The sequence below is a fragment of the Panthera leo genome, chromosome C1, assembly GCF_018350215.1.
Source record: "Panthera leo isolate Ple1 chromosome C1, P.leo_Ple1_pat1.1, whole genome shotgun sequence".
Taxonomy (NCBI): Eukaryota; Metazoa; Chordata; class Mammalia; order Carnivora; family Felidae; genus Panthera; species Panthera leo.
The window spans coordinates 150,578,251-150,602,007 of NC_056686.1; the positions used below are offsets into that span (position 1 = coordinate 150,578,251).

General features: G+C 36.6%; 1 protein-coding gene across 1 annotated transcript in view; it reads right to left on the bottom strand.

Annotated features, from left to right (window-relative positions):
* LOC122227832 (fibroblast activation protein alpha) overlaps positions 1-23,757 on the bottom strand; it is a 73,999-nt gene that overhangs the window by 33,933 nt on the left and 16,309 nt on the right. Inside the window, 10 exon segments of the mRNA XM_042952564.1 lie at positions 4,862-4,906; positions 8,928-9,063; positions 11,259-11,362; positions 13,389-13,543; positions 14,485-14,605; positions 15,278-15,350; positions 19,045-19,097; positions 20,562-20,636; positions 21,558-21,652; positions 22,609-22,707. Coding sequence (XP_042808498.1) covers positions 4,862-4,906; positions 8,928-9,063; positions 11,259-11,362; positions 13,389-13,543; positions 14,485-14,605; positions 15,278-15,350; positions 19,045-19,097; positions 20,562-20,636; positions 21,558-21,652; positions 22,609-22,707 — 956 coding nt within the window.

The following is a 23,757-nucleotide window of genomic DNA, read 5'->3' on the forward strand; positions in this document are numbered from 1 at the left end:
TGGGTTATAAAAGGAAGGTAAAATGGTAAAATAGCTATGTGAGGATAGAGCTACTCTACATCACGGCCAGTAGATACTCCCACAAATAATCCCAAGCCAGCTCTCTCTAGCTGGAAGTGTTTCCACACAACAAGGAATCAAGATGTTTAACTCCTTCAGAATTGACCAAGCAACAACAACCAAACTATCAGTATCTTTTAGTTGCTGTAGGCCTTTTGAGTGATGGTTTTTGACCAAATTGATGATTATGATTGCATGCTATTAAAATGTAACTTATTTGATGTGGTGTCTGTAGTGATCTGGGTAGGGTTCTCCAAAATTTACGTGAACCCAGAACCTCAGAATGTGACTATTATGGACTGTTTGTGTCTCCTTAAAACTCATATTTTGAAACCCTAATATGAATTAGGGTTAGTATTAGGAAGTGGGACATTGGGCAGGTAATTAGGATTAGATGAGGTCGTAAGGGTAGAGCCTTATGGGATTAGTGCCCTCTATGAATCACCAGAGAGCTTGCTTCCCTTGCTCTGCTCTCCATCACTTGAGGATACAAGAAGATGGTGGTCTCCAACCCAGAACAGAGCTCTCACGAGAACCCAACCATGCTGGCACCCTGGTCTAAGACCTTCAGCCTCCAGAAGTGTGAGAAATCAATTTCTGTTGTTTTTAAGCCACTCAGTCTATGGCACTTTGTCATAACAGCTCAAATGAAGGAAGATAATGACCTTATTTGCAGATATAATCAAAGTAAGAATTGAGATGTGACCATATTGGATTTGAGTGGGCCCCAAATCCAATGAATGGTGTCCTCATAAAAAGAGGGGGTACAAAGAAACACAGAGGGACACAGGGAAGAAGGCTTCATGGATGGGAGCAGAGATTGGGGGAGATGGCTACAAGCCAATGGAGTCCTGCCAAGAGCCACCAGGAGGTGGAAGAGGAGAGGAAGTATTCTTCCTTGGAGGCTTCAGAGGGAGCAGGACCATGCTGACACCTTGACTTTGGGCTTACAGCCTCCAGGATGGTGACACAATGGATTTCTATTGTTTTAAGCCACTAAGTTTGTGGTGATTTGTCACATTGATCCCAGGAAACTAATACCCTGTCCTAAGTCTTATCACTTTGGCATAGAATGGATGTCTTTCACAAAATGAAAAAATGGGATAAGGAGAAACTGCTGTCTCCTTCCATGGTTCCTTTATGAGTTTCATTAATAATAAGACCAGCCTTGGTGGGATTCTGTGTATTGAGACTTGTGCCTCTAAATAAAATTAAGAGTGAATTGAGTGAAAAAGAGGCCCAGGGAAAAGAAATTCTGGTTTGCAATTTTGTGGATGGAATTTTGTTAGTATAGGTCTGACAAGCCATTGTTTCATTTGAGAATGAAGCTTTGCCTTCTCAGACAAATGATGATATACTTACTTACTAGTAACCACTTTCCAATGCCTCCCTCTCACTCCTTAGGGTGAAAGACAAAAAACTGGCTGTGCATTGTTTTTACCACTAAAATGGAACCAGGGTCACAAAATATTTTAAGATGCCGGAGTAAAAACATAGTCTCCTCACACCTCTGGTTAGTAAGGAACTTTAAAAAAGGTTTTGTTCTGGATTAAAACTTAAAACTTTCATTTTCATTGAAAAAAAAAATAGGGCAGAGTGTTTGAAGATCTTAGAATCAGGCAAACAGGAAGACTATCTCCGCTAAGCAAAGAATGTTATCTTCTCCCCTTTTATTGCGCACACTGAGGACAGCTGCTTTAGATGAACAGGTAACTTGGGTGAGCTAAAGAGAGTGTGAAATATTTCCGCATTCACTTTCCCAGAGCTAGCTCCATAATGCATCCTGAGTTAAATGCGTCTTGCATCAAGTTACACCTGGACCCTAGAAAGCACAGGTAACTAGGTGGTCCTCAGTTTTAACAAGGCCTCTTCACAGTCTCTTTATCAGCTTAGATTTTCTGATAAATTACTCACCTCTATCTGCAAAGCCATTTAAACTGTTTTACTTGGAAGGTGAGATTATTTACCACCTGATAATTTCTTGCCATGGTTGGTAAACAACCCAAGGTCCTAGATATCAGAGGCTGATGCCTAAGCTGAGTCCACATTTGATGAAAAGCACAGACTTCCAAGCATCAAGCAGAAAACTCGTTTTTCTGGCAACCAATTCAGCCAACTTTATTTGTGAAATAAGGAAATGAAGGCTTACTTAAAAGTAAAAAAAAACCCACAAGCTCATTTTTCTGAACAAAGGGGTTTTACTGACAGCAAAGGGAGGGGCCGTATTGCTTAATTATTTTAAAATAATTTAAATGCAGCATTGTAGTCTATGCTTTTAGTGTTTGTTCTCCAAATTTTACTGATTCAATACTACATTCTTTGATTAAATATTTCTTTTTGTCGGTTGCCTACAGGGCGAAAAGAAATTTGTTTAAAGTGAACTCATGGTTTGTTATTTTTCTGATCAAATACCAAAGGAGATATGAGGCTACGTCCCCCAAATTAAGACACTTGACTAGCTCATGCTGGAGGAGAGAGAGTGATAGGTAAACTTCTATTTGCTAGTTCCGTGCCCCGCACCGTAACAGGTCCATTGCTTTTAGGAAGTCATTCAATCTTTTCTGATTCACAGGTGATTTCCAAAGGTGTTTTTCAGTTGAAATCTCCTTAATAAAATCTAAAGGAACAACTTCTCCAACATCACTCTTTAATTTTATACTGATACGACTAGCCTGTACACTTTCTCTAAAAAGTTCATAGATATTACTTGAACAAATGTCTGAAAGGTTATTTCATACTCCTAGGTTTTTTCTGGGTAATTTTATTAAGTCACTGATTTGATTATAGGTCAAAGGAAGCTATCCAGCACATTATGACATATGACTTATAAGCATATGAAGCTATGGCCTGACTTTCAGAAGACATGTCAAAGCTTGTAAAATCTAATGACTTCTTCAAAGCAGCTGCCTTGGGAGAGTGTGAACTTCCTGAAAGCTATCACTACAAAGAATTTTTGACAATACCTCTTTGGGTATTTAGAAAGTTTACTGACTATTTTAAATTTTAAGAGATTGAGATGAATACATTAAAAGATGATTTTTTTCCAATAGAATTCCAAAGCTACAGATGTTAAAATGATCTAGCACAAAATCATATGTTGCAGATACATAATACATTATTCACTAGATTTACTTTGGCATCATTTTTTATTTAATGTAGGGATCTCATCTTCCCTCAAAGGATGTGTATGTGCCTCCACTGAGGGTATTTAAAGCAAGGCTCTACAGCTTTAGAAGGCAAATAATCAATTAATTAATTAATCCACTCTGCTCATGTTTGCTGAGATTACAAGGTTGGTGCTATACACATTATAAAAATTGATAAGATACAAATGTTGACTCCAAGTTGCTTATAAATAAGAGATTTCAAAAGATGCAATCTAAAATATTTCAGAGTGTTTTGAACGCATGCAGCATTTTCAGAATAAATGTGCATGGATTCCAAAGATCACGTCTTTGAGAAGATTGTTGGTATCCTTGTTTATCTATTTGTAAAATCATGTCACTCATAATATTCTGCAGTAACTCTAGCTATGTTATCATCACGGAGAATACAAGCAAAGGAAGTCTTAAAGTATTCTTTGCCTCCAATCTTTACTGGAAATTTTATAATGAGAGTGAACTCATAGATTAACTTCCCTTTTCCTCAAGTTTTCAAACAATGATCTAGGCATTGTCTTTTTGGAAGATGAGCTATGGATTGACCAAGATTCCAAAAATTTAGAAAATTCTGTCCTTCCACTGAATACTGCTGATTTTTCTTATGTTATTTAGTACAGTGGCAAAGAGTTCTTATGTTATTTAGAACTGAGATATCTTTAACTAAAGACAGAGTAAATATATGTAAGCTAAAATTGCTAACTCCAGAAAAATGTACAAGGAGTTTTTGACATCTCAAGATTTTTACTTTGCAATTTACCTTCTTTCTACCCATCTTAACTTTGAATTTTAATGAGTTATCATCTTACAATTAACTCTGAAGTCTTTATTGTCCTTGTATCATGGGTTAATGTGTTAAGCCAGGTCCTAAGGGTCTTCTTTTTCTTTGCTTGTGCTACTCAGAGAAACTGTGTTTTGTTTTGTTTTTTTAAATCCAAATGCTAGTTGAATTCAATCACGTGTTTGTAATAAATGGCAGCATCCATGCAACATTCACTTGGTCTCTGTCCTATTTTATATTCTTCAAATAGAATATTGTACACAATTGATAACTTTGTAAATCATGATTTTTTTTACACTAAAAATTCTTACAAATCACTGAATAAGCCTATCCAAAAAATCTAGTGATCACAAACCATAACAAAATATACGATTTCCTATTTGATACCACTTAAAAACTGGAAACGAATACATAATTCATTTATTCATTTCAGTTTATATGAAATTGAATAAGAGGCAGATTGTGTTTAAATTACTATGAATACCCAATGTATTTGGTTTTTCTGGATTCAACTGGCTAGTAAGTATTATTTTAAGTCGATCAGGAATTGTAATTGCTTTTGAAAAACAGCCTTTATTTTGTTTAATAAGAATATTAATTATGAATATCAGAGAGTCAGTTGAAAAAGTTAAGGTTGTGACATGAGGACTATGATTTGTTCTCAATAGAATTTTAAATATATAGACATTAATTGTCTGGCACAAAACTGCTGAAAGGATCCCTACCTCTGTGGTTTTTTTTACCTTGGTGTTTTTTCTATGAGACAAGTAGTGTCAGTTTGGATACATTTAAAAAAGTCCTTTGATGGCTGAGAATCTGTGAAGTGTCATTAAAATATAAGGAAAAGATAGCAAAATCATACTCCACCAGCCCATCCAGTTCTGCTTTCTTCTATATGCTCCTGGGTCTAAAAGAAAGAAAGATCACGTCAAGCACGCTATTAGGAGAACGGTTTTTCCTAAACATGATCTGGGCATTTGAACCTGTTAAGCTGCCCACTCAGAGTGTACCATTGCTAATAGCCTAACTTCACACTTGAATTTAAGATGACCGTATTCAACATCTTATACATCAACACTATTGCATATACATGAGCAATCTAAGGGATGGATCTTACTGAAAACCTTTAATAATTCTGGTTTAATTTTCCATGAGGCAGTGCCTGGAATTATTTCATTTATGGAAGCTGAGCACAACCCAAGCACTTGGTGTCATATAGTTTAAAAAGACATTTCAGTGGTGTCTGGGTGGCTCAGTCAGTTAAGTGTCTGACTCTTGGTTTCAGTTCAGGTTGTGATCCCATGGTTTGTGGGTTCGAGCCCCCCAGGTCTGCTGACAACACAGAACCTGGCTTGGGATTTCTCTCTCTCCCGTTCTCTCTGCCCCTCCCTCCACTCGCATGCCCACTCTCACTCTATCCTATTCCAAAAATAAACAAATAAACATTTTTTTAAAAAAGCATTTCACAGTGGAGTTTAGGTTAATTTTTTTTCTTTTCTTAATCTTATTAAGTAGGTAGGAATCTTAAAATGTACACAGAATCTTATTTTGGTGTACATTTTAGGATAGTATAATCATTTGTTGATCAAAATTTAGTGGGCATAAAAGGATGAATAGGCTTTCCTAGACAAATAATTAGAGAAAGATCATTCTAGGTGAAATGAACAGCACAAAGACCAGGCCAGCTTAGTAGACCACAGGGGTGGTTCCATATGGCTGAGTGGAAGGTGACTATGGAAAAGAGTTCAAGAGGAAGGAAGATGTTTGGGTATCAGAATGATCTTGGAGAAACTTTTACGCCACACTAGGAAGTTTAGATTCCCCTTCTAGACGAGCCCTTTGAAGGAGTTCAAAGTCACAATTTGGAAAATATAATTGTGAACATGATACAGACAATGGATTACAAGTCAGCAAGATAGAAAGAGGCAGAGAGATCAATTGGAAGCCTACTGGAATGTTTGGGAAAAAGGATGATAAAGGCCTTAATCTAGGTATGGATAGCAAATATGGATCAGAGAAGATGTAGCCAGAGACATTTAAAAGTTCAAATCCTCAGAATAAATTTGAGGGCAAATGGTAACCAAAACCTTTGGTACAGATAAAAATTGCCTAAAGAGTAAGTTGAGAGTTATGGTAGAGACTAGAAGATTATTAGCAATCATTTTCTCTGTTTGCTAAGACTATAGCTAGGCTACTTTTCCCAGGCCTGCTTCCAGTAAGATGTGGTCATGTGATAAATTCTAACCAATGGTGTGTGAGCAGAAGTGACTCATTCTACGTCTAGGCCTGACCTATATAAACCTATTATATGTGATCTTCCATTCTCTTTTCCATCCCCCAGTGGGATGTTGGTGATCAGGTTTGAAAACCGTGGACTAGCTTTGGAAGTCACTAGATGAAGACAGCACAAATGCCATCAACCTGGATCCTAGAGTGACTGTGCAGAGCAGAGCATCCCAACAATTAAAATTCCCCACAAACCTGGACTCAGTATTAGGTGGTTACCTCAATGTGTAAAAATTTTCTTTCTTCTTTTTTAAAAAATTTATTTATTTATTTTTGAAAGAGAGAGAGAGAGAGAAAAAAAACACAAGTGGGGGAGGGGCAGAGAGAGAGAGAGGGAGACACAGAATCTGAAGCAGGCCCCAGGCTTTGAGCTGTCAGTGCAGAGCCGGAAGTGGGGCTTGAACTCACAAGCCATGATGACATCATGACCTGAGTTGAAGTCAGATGCTTAACAGACTGAGCCACCCAGGTGCCCCCCAAAATTTCTATTGTATTAATTGTATTGTATTGTATTGTATTGTATTGTATTGTATTGTAATAATAAGAAGGGTCTTATTGGTGTTGTAGCAGTTAGCCTACCTTACAAACACATTAATTTGGAGAATAGTAAGATTTACAGAGAAATCATAAAAAGAAGAGCTGAAAACAAAAGGTCAGTGAAGTAGCAAGGGAATCATGAGAGAAGGTACTGTCATAAAAAGCAAGGGAATAATAAATTTTAAGGCACAGCTTTGTTGTCTAACACGACACTTTGCAGTTCTTATCTGAAAATGTGTTCCATGTATTTATCAAATTATTTTGAAACAGAGGTTGCTTTGAAATCCTAAGGTTAATTAAACCTGGTATTCTAAATTTAATCACTGTTTTGGGCCGTAAAGTTAAAGTTTATATCCAAGGAATTCCACATCTCCGTGAATAAGCATCTTTTATATTCTGTCAGTTTAGATTAAAGTTGACCCTGATTTTTATAAATGAGAATTTCAGATTCCAAAGCAATTACTGTTTTTAAATGCCTAGTTTTAAGAACTAAAATCTTAGTCTAAATGACTGATCTTACAGGTTAAAAGTAATAAGTAAAACCAACAATTCCTAATACCTAGATTCAATAAAAACATTGAAGATATATTCATCCCAAGCTGATTTATCAGATGAATGGTTTCTAATTAACTACCACAATCAAGTTGATTCTTCTTTTTCCCCCTATGGTACTGCATTGAAGCCAAAATCTTTCTGTTTTGTATAGCAAAATATAAATAAGATATAAAAAAAAAAGCTTCTAGCATATTCCATCAAAATTAGTCAAGCTTCTTACAGAGTAGTGATTTAAAAAAATATTTTTAGCCCAAGTAATGTTGACTATAATAGTCCTGATATATTTCCAAATAGATTCATATGACTCTTTTCTTGCAAAACATAGTGTCCTAATTTCAAGAAGGAATTTAGTGATTTACTTTGATTCCTCTGTGCTTTTTTTCTTGCTTGATAAAAAAAGGTTTATTCTATATTTGGTTTAATGAAACATGTCTTCATAATTAGAAGTCTTATGAAATGTATCCATCAAATTTCCTATTTAAAGAAAACATTTTGTGTGTCTGAGTCTCTAATAGGAGTACTTATGAACAGGCTCATTTTAAAGCTTTTAGATTGGTGGAGTACTTTTCTAACGCATTAATTTAACAGATTATGTTTGGATTTGAACAATAGAAACAATTAAAACTCAACAATAAATCTGTGCTTAATTTTCAACTTTTCCCTTCCTAAAATTAGCACAGTATTTCTATTGTATTAACCCACTGAATTACTGCAAGATAACAGGATAGCAGGATAGTTTGACCTGATATTTCATGTCATATTCTTAATTATCTGCTTTTAAATTTTACAATGGGAATGTTTGGCTTTCTTTTGATGACATCAATTTCCTTCAAAATTTCTATTTTTCTATTTTTACACTGAATAGACATAACACCGTTGGCATTTTTCTGTTTTATTTTTTTATCTATTTCTTTTTTTTTTAATGTTTATTTATTTTTGAGAGAGACAGAGACATAATGTGAATGGGTTGGGGCAGTGAGAGAGAGAGACAACAGAATCTGAAACAGGCTCCAGGCTCTGAGCTGTCAGCACAGAGCCCGACACGGGGCTCAAACTCACGAGCCACGAGATCATGACCGGAGCTGAAGTTGGACACTAAGCCCACTGAGCCACCCAGGCGCCCCTCTGTTTTGTTTTAAGTAGAATATATCTATTTCCCTAAAGACCCATCTTATCTTCTCATCTTCATCATTTTGGGTTTTGTTGACTACCAATCTTATATTCTCAAAAGGATGGAATTTCATCCTAACTCAGAACCAGATACCTTATTTTTCCAATATTACATTGTTTCATTTAGTCTTTTTCTCCATTCAGTTTCAATGCTAAAGTCATTCAAGAAAACAAGGAGTCTATTACTTATTTAATAAAAATAATGGACTGTGAATAAAGGGTTTTTTTTGTTTTGTTTTGTTTTGTTTTGTTTTACAAAGCAATCAAGAGTTGAATGCAGTAATTCTGGCTTTATAATACAAAATGTTAGCGATAAATAAGTCCTCCCTCATACACTTTCATCTTCAGAAATACACCTCTGTGGGTTTAATATGACCTACCTTTGGACAATCCCATGTCTGCCAACCTTCTCTGAAATCACATATAGACAGAACTGAAACATTCTGGATTCTTTTCAGCCACTGGAAACATATTCGTTCATCAGTAACCCATGTGAGCCAACTGAAATAATAATCACTGCAAATAAACCAAAACAACAGTCACTACCATAAACCAGTATGATGTCAAATAATTTCTCAAGTTCTGTTTTCTCAAGGATGTATTTTGTTATTATGAAATATCTATTCCATAGATAAAGAAGGTAGAACTTTCCCTTCTCTTCAGAGAAAGTTTAAATATACTTGCTGACTTTTAAACAATATCTATGAGAGTTGGTTCATCTAATGGAATTATTTTATATTTGAGCTTTCTCCTCATTTTGGACTTTTATATCTTGGGAAACATTTTAAGACATGAGGCCAAAGCTATTGGTCGATATAGAGGGGGGGAAAGCATTAAACTGGTTATTTTGCATGAGTAAACTCAATTTTTCACTTTTTAAGTGGTTGAGAGAAAGCCAAGTGTGATAAATGCCCATCTTTCTCTCTAGGCAGTTTGTATTAGAAGCCTCGTTTTAACTGTGACCAGGGTCAGGGGTTGAAATTCAGGTTTAGTATCATAATCAGAGATGATGTACACTAAGTAACTCTATTAGTGCTGGCATACAGTTGGTGTCAATGAATGGCAGCAATTATCACTCGGCTCTGAGAATGAACCTATAGATGGAGAACATCAATGTAAATAAACCACAGAATTCTGGACATTGATATAAAAGAAATCACAGAACTGGAAGGGTCTCTGGCTCAGATTCTGGTTTTACCTCCTAGTAGTTCTACTACGTAAGGCTACTTACTTAACATATCTGTGCCCCTGGTTCTTTATCAAATGGGAATAACAGTATTACCAAATGCAGAGCTTGCTGTAGAATTGGCTGAGTGTGCTTAAAGTTCGTGAGAATTCTGCCTGCTCCATGGTAAGTGCTGAGAAAATGTTAGCTATTACTATTAAATTGTTAGTATTTTACAGATGCTCCTCTTGACTCCTTATACAGTACCCTTTCTATCATTCCATTTGCTTCCTAAGGAGAATGACAGTTGAAAGAAAGAAAGAAAGAAAGAAAGAAAGAAAGAAAGAAAGAAAGAAAGAGAAAGAAAGATGTACTTAGTCGAAGTTTCCATCAACTAGATTGGTGGTAGTTGGGGAAGTAATGGATCATCCCCCCAAATAAAGCCATTTTAAACTATCCAAGAGGGGCGCCTGGGTGTCTCAGTCAGTTGAGCGTCCAGCTTCGGCTCAGGTCATGATCTCACGGTTTTTGAGTTCGAGCCCCGCGTCAGGCTCTGTGCTGACAGCTTGGAGCCTGGAGCCTGTTTCGGATTCTGTGTCTCCCTCTCTCTCTGCTCCTCCCCTGCTCGTGCTTTCTCTCTTTCACTCTCTCTCTTTCACTCTCTCTCTTTCTCTCTCTCTCTCTCAAAAATAAATAAACATTAAAAAAAATTTAAATTATCCAAGAGTAGATTCACCCTGGCAAGGCCCCACAGAGGCCTCTGCTGAGGTTCTCTTTCCTGTCAGTGATCAATCATTCTGCCCTGGCCGACTCTCCTGCAAGGGGCAGCATGCCCTGGCCTGTTAGGGTTTGGGAAGTAGTGAGGAGGCCCACCAGGCTGGGTGTGGGCAGCCTCTTACCTTGATCTGCTTCAACCATAATGACCACAGAGGACTGATGGAGGGTTGGAAGGGTTGCTACAATCAGAACTAATCAGACAGGATCTACATATGGCCCCAAGCTGGGGGAGTGAGACTGATTCATGTCCCTGTCTCCTTACAGTGAATCCCAAACAGATAATTGTACAACCAGATAATTGTGAATAGACTGCATCCTAGTAAAAATTGCTAATATTTGGAGAGGGTTGGCCTCTTGTTAGTCATGCATATGTGATCAAACATGATCTATATGTGATCAAGCCCTGGGCTTGAGAGAAGTAGACCAGACTTGAAACAAGACAGGCTGAGAACATATATGAATTTTATTATTTGCCCACTGATCCCAAGTTTACATTCACACATCTGAGGGGAGTATCACTTAGATTGATCACTCTGATCGGATGACATCCTTACATGTGTGAAAGGGGCTGACACTTTAAAATCAATTTAAGAAATGTCATTTTTAATTTGGTTACGTATTTAGGTTTACATGCCAATTTTATTTATTTATTTCTGCTTAGAGTATACATATCATAAACTCACTAGAAAAGAAGTGTAAATCTCAGCTAAGAAATTTAAGTGTTAAAATTCAGGTTAAGGTGGAAAGAGAGCATCTGGGCTTGCCCTACCTTGATGCTATCATTGCTGGAACTGGCACTTCTATGGGACCTATATGCTCAGGGTGAGTGGCATCGATAATAAATAACCGAACAACAGGATTCTTAGCTCCAGCCTGCCGAAAAAATGGAGATTATATGCTCATAAATTTTTAATTATGACTAACATATTAAAGACACTTTAGGAGTTTAGGCATTTTTTATAAGCTTACAATATTAAGTATATCATTGTTGAAAACATTTGAATTATAACATGACCAGGAATTTCATTTCGATTTTACTTGCAGGGCAATTACAAATATTATGTCAACCAGAGTGAAGACACATATTTTAAGTGATTAATGAGAGAGCTTTGATTCGTAGGGGAAAATAATTTGGATATGAAAATGCAGTGCCATAATTGATATTGTCTTTTCTGACTTTCAAGACAGATATTTCTTCTTCTTCTTCTTCTTCTTCTTCTTCTTCTTCTTCTTCTTAGGATAATTATTATAATCACTTCTCCCTGTACTGGAAGGCGTGCAGGGGGGAAGACAGTATAAACAATAAATAACAGAAGATATTTTTTGCTTTTTGCCCTATACTTTGGTCTAGGACAATCATCAGTCGGTCTCCTAGCTGGTTACATTACTACTGTTATCATCCCCCCCAAATTAGGGAAATGTCACCTCCAAATAAAGTGCCTGTAGAATTTGCACTTTTCTTGTTTTGTACTTTCTGTGCTATTATACACCCTAAATTTACATGACAGTGTAGTTCACACCCAGACAGCTTCTTAGAGTTCCTGTTATTTTAACACAGAAAAAGAGAGTCTTATAATTGTCAAACAATTTAAGTCCACAGAGTTCAGGTTCACAGCCTTAAATGACTCCATGCCGTTTGGATTTATCTAAAGAACTGTCCAGGCTCTCCTCTGACCTCCTGTTTCACTGTGAAGCTTAGCTGGGACTTCTGGTTTCTTTTGAGTTGCCTCACCTCTCAGCTTGATGTCAGATGTTTCAACAACTCTAGTCTTCAAGGAAACATGAAAATTTGGGTCCCAACTTCTCTGTCAGTGTCAGTTAGTCCTCAGCTCTGGGTTCCTCCATTTCTTCCTGCTGCCTTACACCCTCTTGAAGATCCAAATTCTTTTACGTCTTGGGTCCCAAGTGCCACTTCTCTTACTTCCAAACATCTTCAGTCTTTCAGACTTTATATACAGCCGTTGAGGGGTCTCCTACCTAAACGTGCATCTCCTATCCATTATCTTTTCTCACATGACTTTTAACATAAATTTTAGACTATCTGGAATTTCTAGTTCTTTATCTATACCCACTGTGACTCGCATCATAAACCACTTGTGTGTACACATATCCATAGAGGGACCCACTGGGTCCATCTGTAACAGTGTTCTCTTTGGCAAGTAAACACAACAGGGACCAAAGAACAAAGAACTATTTTCTACAGTCACTTCCATTCCTTGTAAAAGAGGAGAATTTATTATTTGATCCCTTTTTAGAATTTTTGCCTAAGTCAAATTAGGATACGGCGCTTCTCCACTGTGACCTTGCTGTTCTACTATACATACAAGAGCCCTCTCTTCAGACATGGGACTGAATGAAGTGTTTCACTCAGAACTCTAGAATGGTTATACAAGAAACATTGGGTTCATTCCATGTCTAATTTCCTCAAGGAAGACACTAGATTCACACACTTAACCTACCTTATATGTCCAGAAAAGATCATAACTCATGCCTGCTTCTACCTGACAGGAACATCAAGTTCAACATTTGTATTTTCCATTCTAGTTCGCATTTACATGAGAATTCAAGAAGGAATTGCAAAACAGAACTTTACCCTGAATTTGGAGCATGAAAGATGAAAAATTAAAATTAAGTTAAGCTTGTTTTTCCTCCATAATCTAGACCATATGTTTTTCAAAGATTCTGCGATGGATTTTGCAAAGACTACTTCATCCAGCACAACCAGATGTCCAAAGCAACAGATGTCCACATAAATAATAGAGCACAGTACAATGTTTGCCTTACAATGCACAAGGATAAGAAGCTCTCCAAACTTGTTGATCCCACCTCTATTCATGGTGTTGGTTGCTCATTTTGACACCAGAGGAATGGAAGCATCTGCTGAAAGTACTCAACATACCTTGGGGTATGGAATATTTATTGTTCTAGGATATTGTTCATCACCATAATAGGAATAGGCGATAACAGGTATCTCGGTATCATTAAATTCTGCATATGCCAAAAATTTTCCATTAGGAGACCACCAGAGAGCGTATTTTGTAGCAAGCATTTCCTCTGAAAAATAAAACACAAGCATACAAATAACCATTATGGCTTACTCTTAAAATTATTGCAAATTCTTCAAAATATATTGTGTTAGCCATTTACTGACTGCAATAATTTATTTAATGTGGGTGTGACATATGCCAAAATTTTGTTATTAAAAAAGATAAATAATCTGAGTTTAAAGACATAGCCTAACTTATACCTCATTTCAAACATCAATCAGTCTGTGTAGGAATTGATATTAATCAGAAATGTAATTCTTTAAGTAAATTAATTAAGCATTTCAACAATAAATAATTTTTCCCTTGGGGCAGCTTCTGGTTTTTACAGTCACCTAATGTAGCCCAAACAAGGAGAACTGTAATTACACTACAAGAGTGACATAAGTGTTAGATGTTGACTTTTTCTCCTAGGAATATTTAAAAAAAACAAAAAAAAAACCCAAAAACCAAAAAAAACCAAAAAACAAAAACAGTTCAGTTATATAATTTTTAATAAAGGCAAGAACTATAAGACTTCTTAAAGTCCAGTTAGGTCCTGGATCCTACATGGCCTACAAAGAGGACACAATTCACAAAAGTATCAAAAACTAGGAATATTTCTCTGCAAAATTATGTAGACAGTTGTTTAGTTTTGGAAGAAAGATTTATTCCTCAAGAAAAAAGAAACCTGAAGAAATGTACCAACACAGCATCGAAGGACCATAAACTTCTTGAAATGTAAATTATTACTACCACTTTATAATGCTCATGAAAATCAGCTCTACCAGCCTGATTATTAGATTTTGTTCTTTGAGAACATGTACATCCTGTTCATAACCTGATAACAGCTTTCAGAAATGCCACCATTCATCTTGGTAACATACCACTTGGCTAAACTTTACTAAATACATGCAATTATTTTCAATTAAAAGCCTAAAACAGCAACGGTAGAAAAGGAATATGATTTACCTTCATAAACCCAGTCTGGGATCCCATTGAATATTTTATTTTCTCTTCCATTAAATGTTATTTGAAAAGGTGGGTCTTCTGGTCTTTGTTTCAAATAGATATTGTTTTGATAGACATATGCCTAGAAGTGGTGGTAAGTTAGTTAATAAGGAGAATTCCATAAGAAATACAATAAAGCCTGTAAACTTGTTTTAATTATTTACCTAATACCTTCAAAATGCATGGTAATCCAGATGCAAGAAGGAATCACAACTAAAGTATCATTTTAATAGGTCAAAAAACCAATCAATTCACATTGACATCAGTTATGATTTTTAAAGTCTATCAAATAAAGCATAAAGTTTACCATATATTTGTTGTTTTATTACTCAAATAAATAATTGTACATATTAACAGAAAGTCAAATAAATCTTTGAATATTAATAGCTAGCCAGATCTAATCTTTATTTAGAGTCCTTAAATAAGAGCTTGGACAAAATTTCATGTTGTCTGAAGCTAGTCTGGGAAACTTGTGAAAACCATATTTTTCCTCAGCTTTCTGGCACAACGCATTCTGGCTGAGTATGAGGATAAAGTTTTTGACTGCGATATTTAAAGAAGTCTATCCATGAGCTTGAGATTTTGCGGAATTCTCAGATGAGTTTCAATTTATCAAAACTCTTCCCGTTTTTAACCACTAAAATAGTCATGAATTTTTTTTTTCCTTTCAGGCAGGGAAATTTAACAAAGGCCAAAATCAAATGGCTCCTCTTTTATTTAAATGATTAAACACTTCTATAATTTAAACACTTACTAATTTACTCCCAACAGGCGACCAGCATAAATACTGAATTGGACGAGGAAGCTCATTTCTTCTTACAAACTGTCTAGAAGGAAAAAAAAAAAAAGGGAGAAAAAATAATAATAAACCTTGCTGTTCAAGGGGGAAAAAAAGCATCTTTACAAACAGAAAAAAGTAAATAATAAAAATGAAGGCTCATCCTCGGCCTCCTCAAACCTAACGGAAAGAATGTGACAAAATGGCACTGGAGGCATCGGGTTCTGGTAGCAGTTCTTTACCAGTTACTTAAGTCACTTAATTTCTCTGGGTCTCAGTTTTCTGACCTTTGTAATGAAGTGAATTAAAGATTTATTAAAGATTTATAGACTGTGAAAGTGAGACTATCTCTAGAAATTATCTGGTGGAACACCTCATTAAAAAAAAATAAATAAACGTGAGGTTAGAGAGATACGACTTTTTAAAATCACATCGCTGGTTCTTGGCCGACCGTAATTAAACTCAAGTCTCCTAACCCTCAGGACTGTAAAATTTGTACACATCAGGCTGAGATGGTCGCCGAAGTGCCTTCCAGCTCTAAAATGCTATAGCTGTGCTGAAGTTTAATATGTGCTCTTCCACATTCTCATTTACAACCCCCATCTCTGTGAATGCATATGCATTTCAAATTTTTGAAAATAAGATGCCATTTGACAATCTCCCCAGGGATCTGACTTGAAATCAGAAAAGGAAAGGAACATCTGATCTCAAACTAAACTGAAAAACAGATCATACACTGGGCAGTATGCCTTAAGCTTGCAAAGTTCTCCACCCATGGGGAAATTTCAAATATCTTATTGGCCAAAAATCTCACTTTGGTGCCTAGACTCACCCTGCAAATACTCAATTGACTAACTTGCACTGTGGGGCTTTTGTAGTTCTTCAACGAGAATGTGTTCAGATTTTTGTAAGTGCTAAAGAGTCATAGGATGCCATGCTTAAGTTTTGACTATTATCTCCTTGAAGATTATATTAATAGTTTCATCAAGACTGCTTTTGAAGATAAACGAAACAAGACTTGCCTCCAAGGTATACATTGAGGAGCCTGAAGAAAGACTCTTTGTCCTCTCCCTCAAAAAGCTAACTCCAACCTGGACCTAACATGCCTGACACTTCTACTTTTCTCATTCTTTTAAAGCTGGAACCTGCAAAGAATTGTAACCCACGTTACTTTGACACAACTTATTAGGTCATGCAGCCTGAGGCCTAGCAAGCCGTGAGGGAACACAGGCAGATCAGCTTTGACTGGGGATATAGAGAGTAATGGCCATGGAAGAGAGAGACCGCTGGTGAAGCAGTGAGAATCCTGCCTGCCAGAGGGCAGTATATGAGCAGCATGCACTGGGAAGGTCCACGATATATTGAAACACATGTGAAGGCACAGGCAAAGGAATGATCCAGAAGAAAAGGCATTTCTATCTCAGGCCAGCGTTCATGTTACCTTTGACATTGCAACGCTGTCTTAGGTTTCCATATGCTGTGGAATCATCTATGCAGGCATGCAGACAGCGCCAAGCTGAAAATCTCAGCGCAGAGTCTCTTCATGACTGGCAAGTCACCACAGCTGCCATTTTCTATGTTTTCTAAATAACTAACACTATGAGAGAAAGTGGAGGAGGCTGCTCACAAAGGCTGTCGTCTCCTCTCAGTATTCCTTCCCATGCTTGAAACCAGAACTATCTTCACTTTCTCTGTGGTAGATTTTTATAGACTCTTCAGAAGCATATAGAAAATTTGGAATTAGTGGTATGTGGTCTTGCCTTGAATCTCAACAAATTTGTCATCCCTCACTTCCTAAATTATGCTATATTTACCTGACAAAAGACAAATTTGGCAAATTAGATAGTTGTGCAGATAAGAAAAGAAAGAAAGAGAGAGAGAGAAAGCAAGCAGGCAAGTAGTGGCTTGACTAAGTTCACTGCACAAAAGCTAAATATTTAAAATGATTCGAGGCCATAAAACTTATACAAGCCATAATTAAAATATTAGTATTGTCACTTTCTTTTGGAATGCTGTTTAATTTGTTGAACCTTAAGGTAGGATGTGGAGAATTTCAAAACAATTAAAAGAAAAATAAGGAATTGATTAAAGCCTTAAGAAATTGTGCTGAAAGAGTAAGGATTTTACTTCACCAATTTAAAGTTTTCTTGAGAGTAGGGTCAGTGCCTCGAGTTCATTTGTATCTCCCCATATATGCTTTTCACATAATGGGTGTTCAATAATTTCTTTTTGAGGGGCTCCTGGATGGCTCAGTCGGTTAAGTGTCTGACTCTTGATTTCAGGTCTGGTCATGATCTCAAGGTTCGTGAGTTCAAGCCCTGTGTTGGGCTCTGAGCTGATAGTGCGGAGCCTCTTTGGGATTCTTTCTCTCCATTTCTCTCTGCCTCTCCCCCACACACATGCGCACAACACACACACACACACACACACACACACACACACACACACTCTCTCTCTCTCTCTCTTTCTCTCTCTCTCAAAATAATAAAAAAATAAACTTAAAAAAAGAAAAAAAAAACTATTTTTGAATTTGGTGATGATGTGGATACAGAGAAGAGAAAGACCCAGAGTATATTAGATGAGTTCAGTTTCTACTTTATGTAGTAGTTCACATTTCCTCAATTGACAGTTTAAGATCAGAATCATTCTTTTCTGAACTCTTAAAACAAGTAGATTTTGTTTTGAATTTTTGTGTTCTTACTGGACAAAAGAGGAAATAGACCATAAAATTTTTCAATACCTCTTCAAGCCATATAATTATTTTTCCCTTTTATATAACAGCAAATAGGATATCACATTAAGATGAGTAACTAAACCAATTCATTGTCCATACTGAGTCAGAGTGGTTTTTCTAAAGTGCAAATCTGATTCCCTATTGTCATCAGAACGACATCTAAACTCTTCTTAATGGTTTCCTCATGATTATTTGGCCCTTGCTTCCTGGCCCCAACTCCTTCCCAACCTTACACCACCTCTCACTAGTCAGCATGCCCTCCTCCAATTTCAACTCAACTGACCTATTTTGAGTTTCCGAAACTCTCTGTGTTCTCCCTTCCCTTGGGGCCTTTACAGGTTATTCCTTCTGTCAGGAATTCCCTCACTAGGTGTTCTGCCTACCTACTCGTTCCTTTTTTTCTTTCTTTCTTTCTTTCTTTCTTTCTTTCTTTCTTTCTTTCTTTCTTTTTTGATTAAATTGAAATATTTCAAATAGTGAAGCATACAAAGAAAGAAAGAAAATGGTATGACAGATGACAACTTATCTACAGCCCCAATTTAAAAAATATTAACGTTTTGCAATTTTAGTAACAGTTAATTTAAAATCAATTAATGGAGTCTGTGTTTAGATACAACTGAAGGAGATTTGCATCTCCTGCCCTTCTGCTTCCTTCCGTTGAAACAGCCACTCTCTCGTAAGCAGTGTATCATTCCCATGCACGTGTTTGTGCTTTCAGTATGTAGGTTTATGTCCATAAATGGTATATTTATAATTTGGTGTTCCAAAGTAGGGAGAATAAAACTGCCTGGTGAATAAAAATACAGAACATTTGTCAAATAAAAAGAGGTAAATGTTTCATAAAAGTATTTCCTTAAATTTCTTCATTTTTATGGGTGCCCATACACGGTAAAGAAGTAAAACACTAAGATCAGTAACAAGATAATGTAGTCTTAACTTTAAATCAGAGCGTGGAGTGAAAAATCATAATGGATTTAAGTAGTATCAATACATAGATATGAAATTTTACCCAGTATTTAGGTCATAGATGTGATATGTTGCTGTGTAAGAGTATCTCCAAAGCTGTCGGAAAGAAGAGAGACAGAGACAAATTATGATTCTTAAAAAGCTTCTATCAATAATGTATAATAACAAATGATTCAAGATTCAGAATTATAAAAGGACTATTTTCATAAAGCACTAGGAAGGATATGTTTCAATTCCAAAAGAGTCTTCATTTAAAGAGTTTTACTGTGGACTTTTGTGATGTTTGTCTAAGTTCCAGAACTAATCTCAGCAGTGATTCAACCCTCACTCCATAAAAAGCATATCCGAAGACATTTCTTAATATAAAAAGCTTTTCTTTGACACACTCTATCCTAAGAATTTTTCCTTTATGCTATACCTTGATTTGAAGTAAAACCCCCATGATCTCCCTGGCCATAAGGATTACCCCAAACCTATGTAGTTCATTACAATGATACCCTCTAAAATTAGATAAAGAGAATTTTATTCAACACAGAGTTTTGTTACAACATGTTTGCCTTTCTTAAAATATAACACTTTTTAAGAATAATAGAAATTGAAAAAGAAATAGAAGCTCCATAGTTTATAATTCCTCCTAAAAAAAACTGCTCTTTTTCTCATTAAGTGTATTTGTTCTGTGGTTAGTGAATAATACAAATATTATTTTGGATTTTGTTTCTTAAAAGAGCTTTCAGACTCTTGGCAAAGAAACTCCAACTGGTTAAAACATGTCTTCCTGAAGACTGGTAGCGACCAGGACCCGGTCTACTGGAAAATAATCAGCAGACTGAACAACTTGGGGGGGGGCAAGATTAACTATTCATTCTGTTTTATATCTCACATAGGATATGAAAAATGGCAGTAAAAAGGTTCTCTCTCTAAAAGTAATCACTAGAAGTTTCATTTGATAATAAATTCTTTTGCCTTCTTGCAAAATTATCTCGAAGTTGTGTAAGTAGAAAAAATAAGATCATCAACTTCCCTCTATAACTTCATTCAAGAAGGGGAAACGAAGTAAAGGTAAATGGTCTGATTTGGTGGGATATTCCTACCCCAGTTTTTTGAAGCCACAGATTTAAACCCTGGTGTACCGCTGACCACATATTATCCTACTTGAGCAAGTGAGTTAAATAAGCTACACCTCGATATTTCCATTTTCCATAACAATTAACTTTCACAAGGTTAAAATATGCGAGGATTAACTAACGACTTATGAAGTCAACTAGTTTTAGAAATAGAAGTGTAATTGTCCCGTTTCTGATAAATATCAGTGCCCCCAAATGAAGTCCCCTACCCCAGAGGAAAGTAGTTTCTACCGTTGGAGGATAACCAGACAAGTGCACCAAATTCTGAATTATGCGTATGTTCTTCAGTTATGTTTTTTAGGCTCATCTAGAACTCACATTAACTTCTTGAATATTTAGAGATAAAAATATACTCTCACTTCCTCTTACTTTTATAAACCAAACTGTGGATTAGTAGCAGATATAAACGGATATACCCAAATTAAATAGTCAATACCTTTGAATAATCACTTTCTAGATAGGCAAATTGCCGATCAGGTGACAAGCCATAATTTGAAGCATTCACACTTTTCTGAAATCATAAATAAGTCAATTAGAATATAGAAGAAAAACCAGAGCCATGTAAATGTGAAGTATTAAAAGGATATCACATAATAGACATACTCTTACGTACATATACTGTCTATGCAATTAAAAAAACATTTACATGGTACTGTATACAAACAAATTTATTAAACACTATGAGAGGAAGATGTGATACATAGAATATACTTTATGATTTCAGGAAGCTTAATATGTTAAACTTGAAAATAAGTAACGTATTGCAAATTAGAAAGTTCTATTGAAGAAATACAAATATAGCATTACGAAAGCATTTGAAAAAGAGTTGATTAAATCCAATTCAGAGGATCATTGGTTGCATGAGGAAGAGAGTATCATCTGAGCTTGACTTTAAAACATTAGCAGGCTTTTGAGGGTGGAGAAAGTGGGAAGAGCCTAGGAGCATAGAGCGGCAGAAGCCTACATTTCATAGTTCTTGTTTGTCGAGCGTGTATTCCAGGTTAGGTGCCGTCCTCCCACATTCAAATGTTACACTACTTACCTCTTCTAGAAACCCAGACTGGTATTATTCTTCCTACTCTTCAGAGAGAGAAAATGAGGCACACCGTGGCTGGTGTGGTATGGAACCTTATTTAACTTTCCATAGCTAAGAAGTGACAGAACCTGGATTTGAGCCTCAGTTTGCCTGTTATAAGGAATGATTTCTCAACTCTTATCTCTTACTACACTTTTTTTCGCAGAGAAAGAAAGATGCTGGGTGATTGAGAGGAGGCAAAGGCTGTAGTATAGTGTGACTAGAAGAGAGAACTGGAGAATTCAGTGGGGGATGGAACCGAGAAGGCTAGGTCAAGTGCTGAGAGTTTGGATTCTGTTCCTTGGTCATTGAGTAGGTGGCAAAGGTTTGAGGAGGAAGATGATGCTGGATACATACCATGGTGTTATTACTCAAAATGGTATATGATTCTCCTGTTTCAATATTGTAATATACTATATCATTATCTGTAGACTGATGAAGATATTCTTGTCCTTTAAACAAGAAGGAAAACAAACTTGAAATGATCCCCCTTAGTAGGAAATGCATTTATAAGAAAGAGAAACCTCCCTTATTTCACAGATGTGCTTTGCTTTTCTTCCCTGTCCAGGACATTGCTTCGTCAGACTTAAAATAATTAGCTGACAGTGGAAGGGAGGAAAGGATGCTCTTTTCTATTTTCCACAAAAATGCCACATTTGCTAGTAGGCTGTCCTATTGTGACCAGTTCAGGGTGCTGGGGAATAAAATTGGGTTTTCTCTGTGATACAACAAAGAGGATAAATTGGTGTGTTTAAAAACTGGTGTTAAAATGGTGTATTTGTTTTGAACTAAAAAATACATTATATTTGGGTTGTGTTTGATTTAGTTTAAAACTCTTTTGATGTGCATTTTATTTTCTAAAGAGAAAATTGAAAATATTTAAATGTGTTTAGTCCCACTTTAGATACAAACTATAATACCATAAATAATTTAGTTGACCTTACTATTTGTTTGGAATTATTTGACAATATCCTATTCTGAAAACGTATATGCAAATATCAATTTTATGGCCTATGAATGATTTTTTTTTTTTTTGTGGCCAGGATGGGATTTGTCCATTTCTCAGATTATCTAGATTAACAATGGAATTTCTCTGTTGGTAAAATTCTTATGGCCTCTCCTAAATAGGTGCATATTCAGAAGAGTCATACAATACGCTCAGATTGTTCTAGCAATGTACTCTCAACTTTCACTTTTTTACTGAAAATCCAACTGGCATCATTACTATTCGGCAAATGGTTCTGTCAAAGGTGCTTTTGGTGGCCATTTGACTTATCTAAGTAAGCTCTCTTTTTTTCTATTTCAATTGATATGGCCTCTGTTACCATTGAGATGTATTGGCACAAAAAATAAAAACAAAAACACGTATTTTCAAAAACCTCAAAAGGTAAAGAAACAATCCACTTACCTGAAATCCAGTTTGGAAAAAATGTCTTATAGGAAAATGTCCCATTTAAAATATCCTTCAAAGTGAGTGTTCTTGTTGTACTTCCTTCAGAGTCATGAACTTTAGGGGAGATGGAAACAGTATTACTAAAAAGATGATTAATAACGCAAATAAATCCTGAGCCTGTCTCTCATCTTTCCTGTCTCCTGTAATGAAAACACTGCCATTGCTAAACTTTTCACCCCTGTTAAGAGTTGTGAGTGTCATCTCCTTGATAGAGAGGCTAATCAAGGCCTAGAGAGACAGTCGGCTTGCCAGAAGGAGTATGATGGGCACTCAGGAAGGCCATGATGGGTTGTAGGAACCCTCTTCAGGCAGCACAGGGTTGTCAGAGGTCTTTTATAAACGATAAGATGACAGATGACCTGGGGCACCAGGGTAGCTCAGACGTTAAGCTTCCTAGTTCACCCCAGGTCATGATCTCGCAGTTTGTGGGTTTGAGCCCCTCCTAGGGCTCTGACAGCTGGAAGCCTGTAGCCTGCTTCAGATTCTGGGTCTCCTTCTTGCTCTCTGCCCCTCCCCCACTCGCGCTCCATCTGTCTCTCTCAAAAATAAACATTAAAAAAATATTAAAAAAATTTTTTTTTAATTCTAGAAGTAGAGGATTTCCATATAAAACCTCACCTAAGGTAGCTGACAAACCACAAGGGCGACAGAGCGTGAGTGGGGGAGGGGCAGAGAGAGAGAAGGAGACACAGAATCCAAAGCAGGCTTCAGGCTCCCAGCTGTCAGCACAGAACCCAATGCGGGGCTTGAACACATGAACTGGGAGATCATGGCCTGAGCTGAAGCTGGATGCTTAAACGACTGTCCCACCCTGGAGCCCCCCCCCCAAATATATTTTTAAAAGATGAGGTGACCTTCCAACAACCCTAAACCTTGCAAAGCTGGGATTGCAGACCTAGCTTAAAAACTTCGTCCTTTGTGTGCCTGGGTGGGGCTCGATGGGTTAAGCGTCTGACTCTCGGTTTCAGCTCAGGTCATGATCTCACGGTTGGTGGCTTCGAGCCCCCGCATGGGGCTCGGTGCTGACCATGCAAAATCTGCTTGGGATTCTCTCTTTCCCTCTCTTTCTGCCCCTCCTCTGCTCATGTGAGAAAAGCCCTCTCT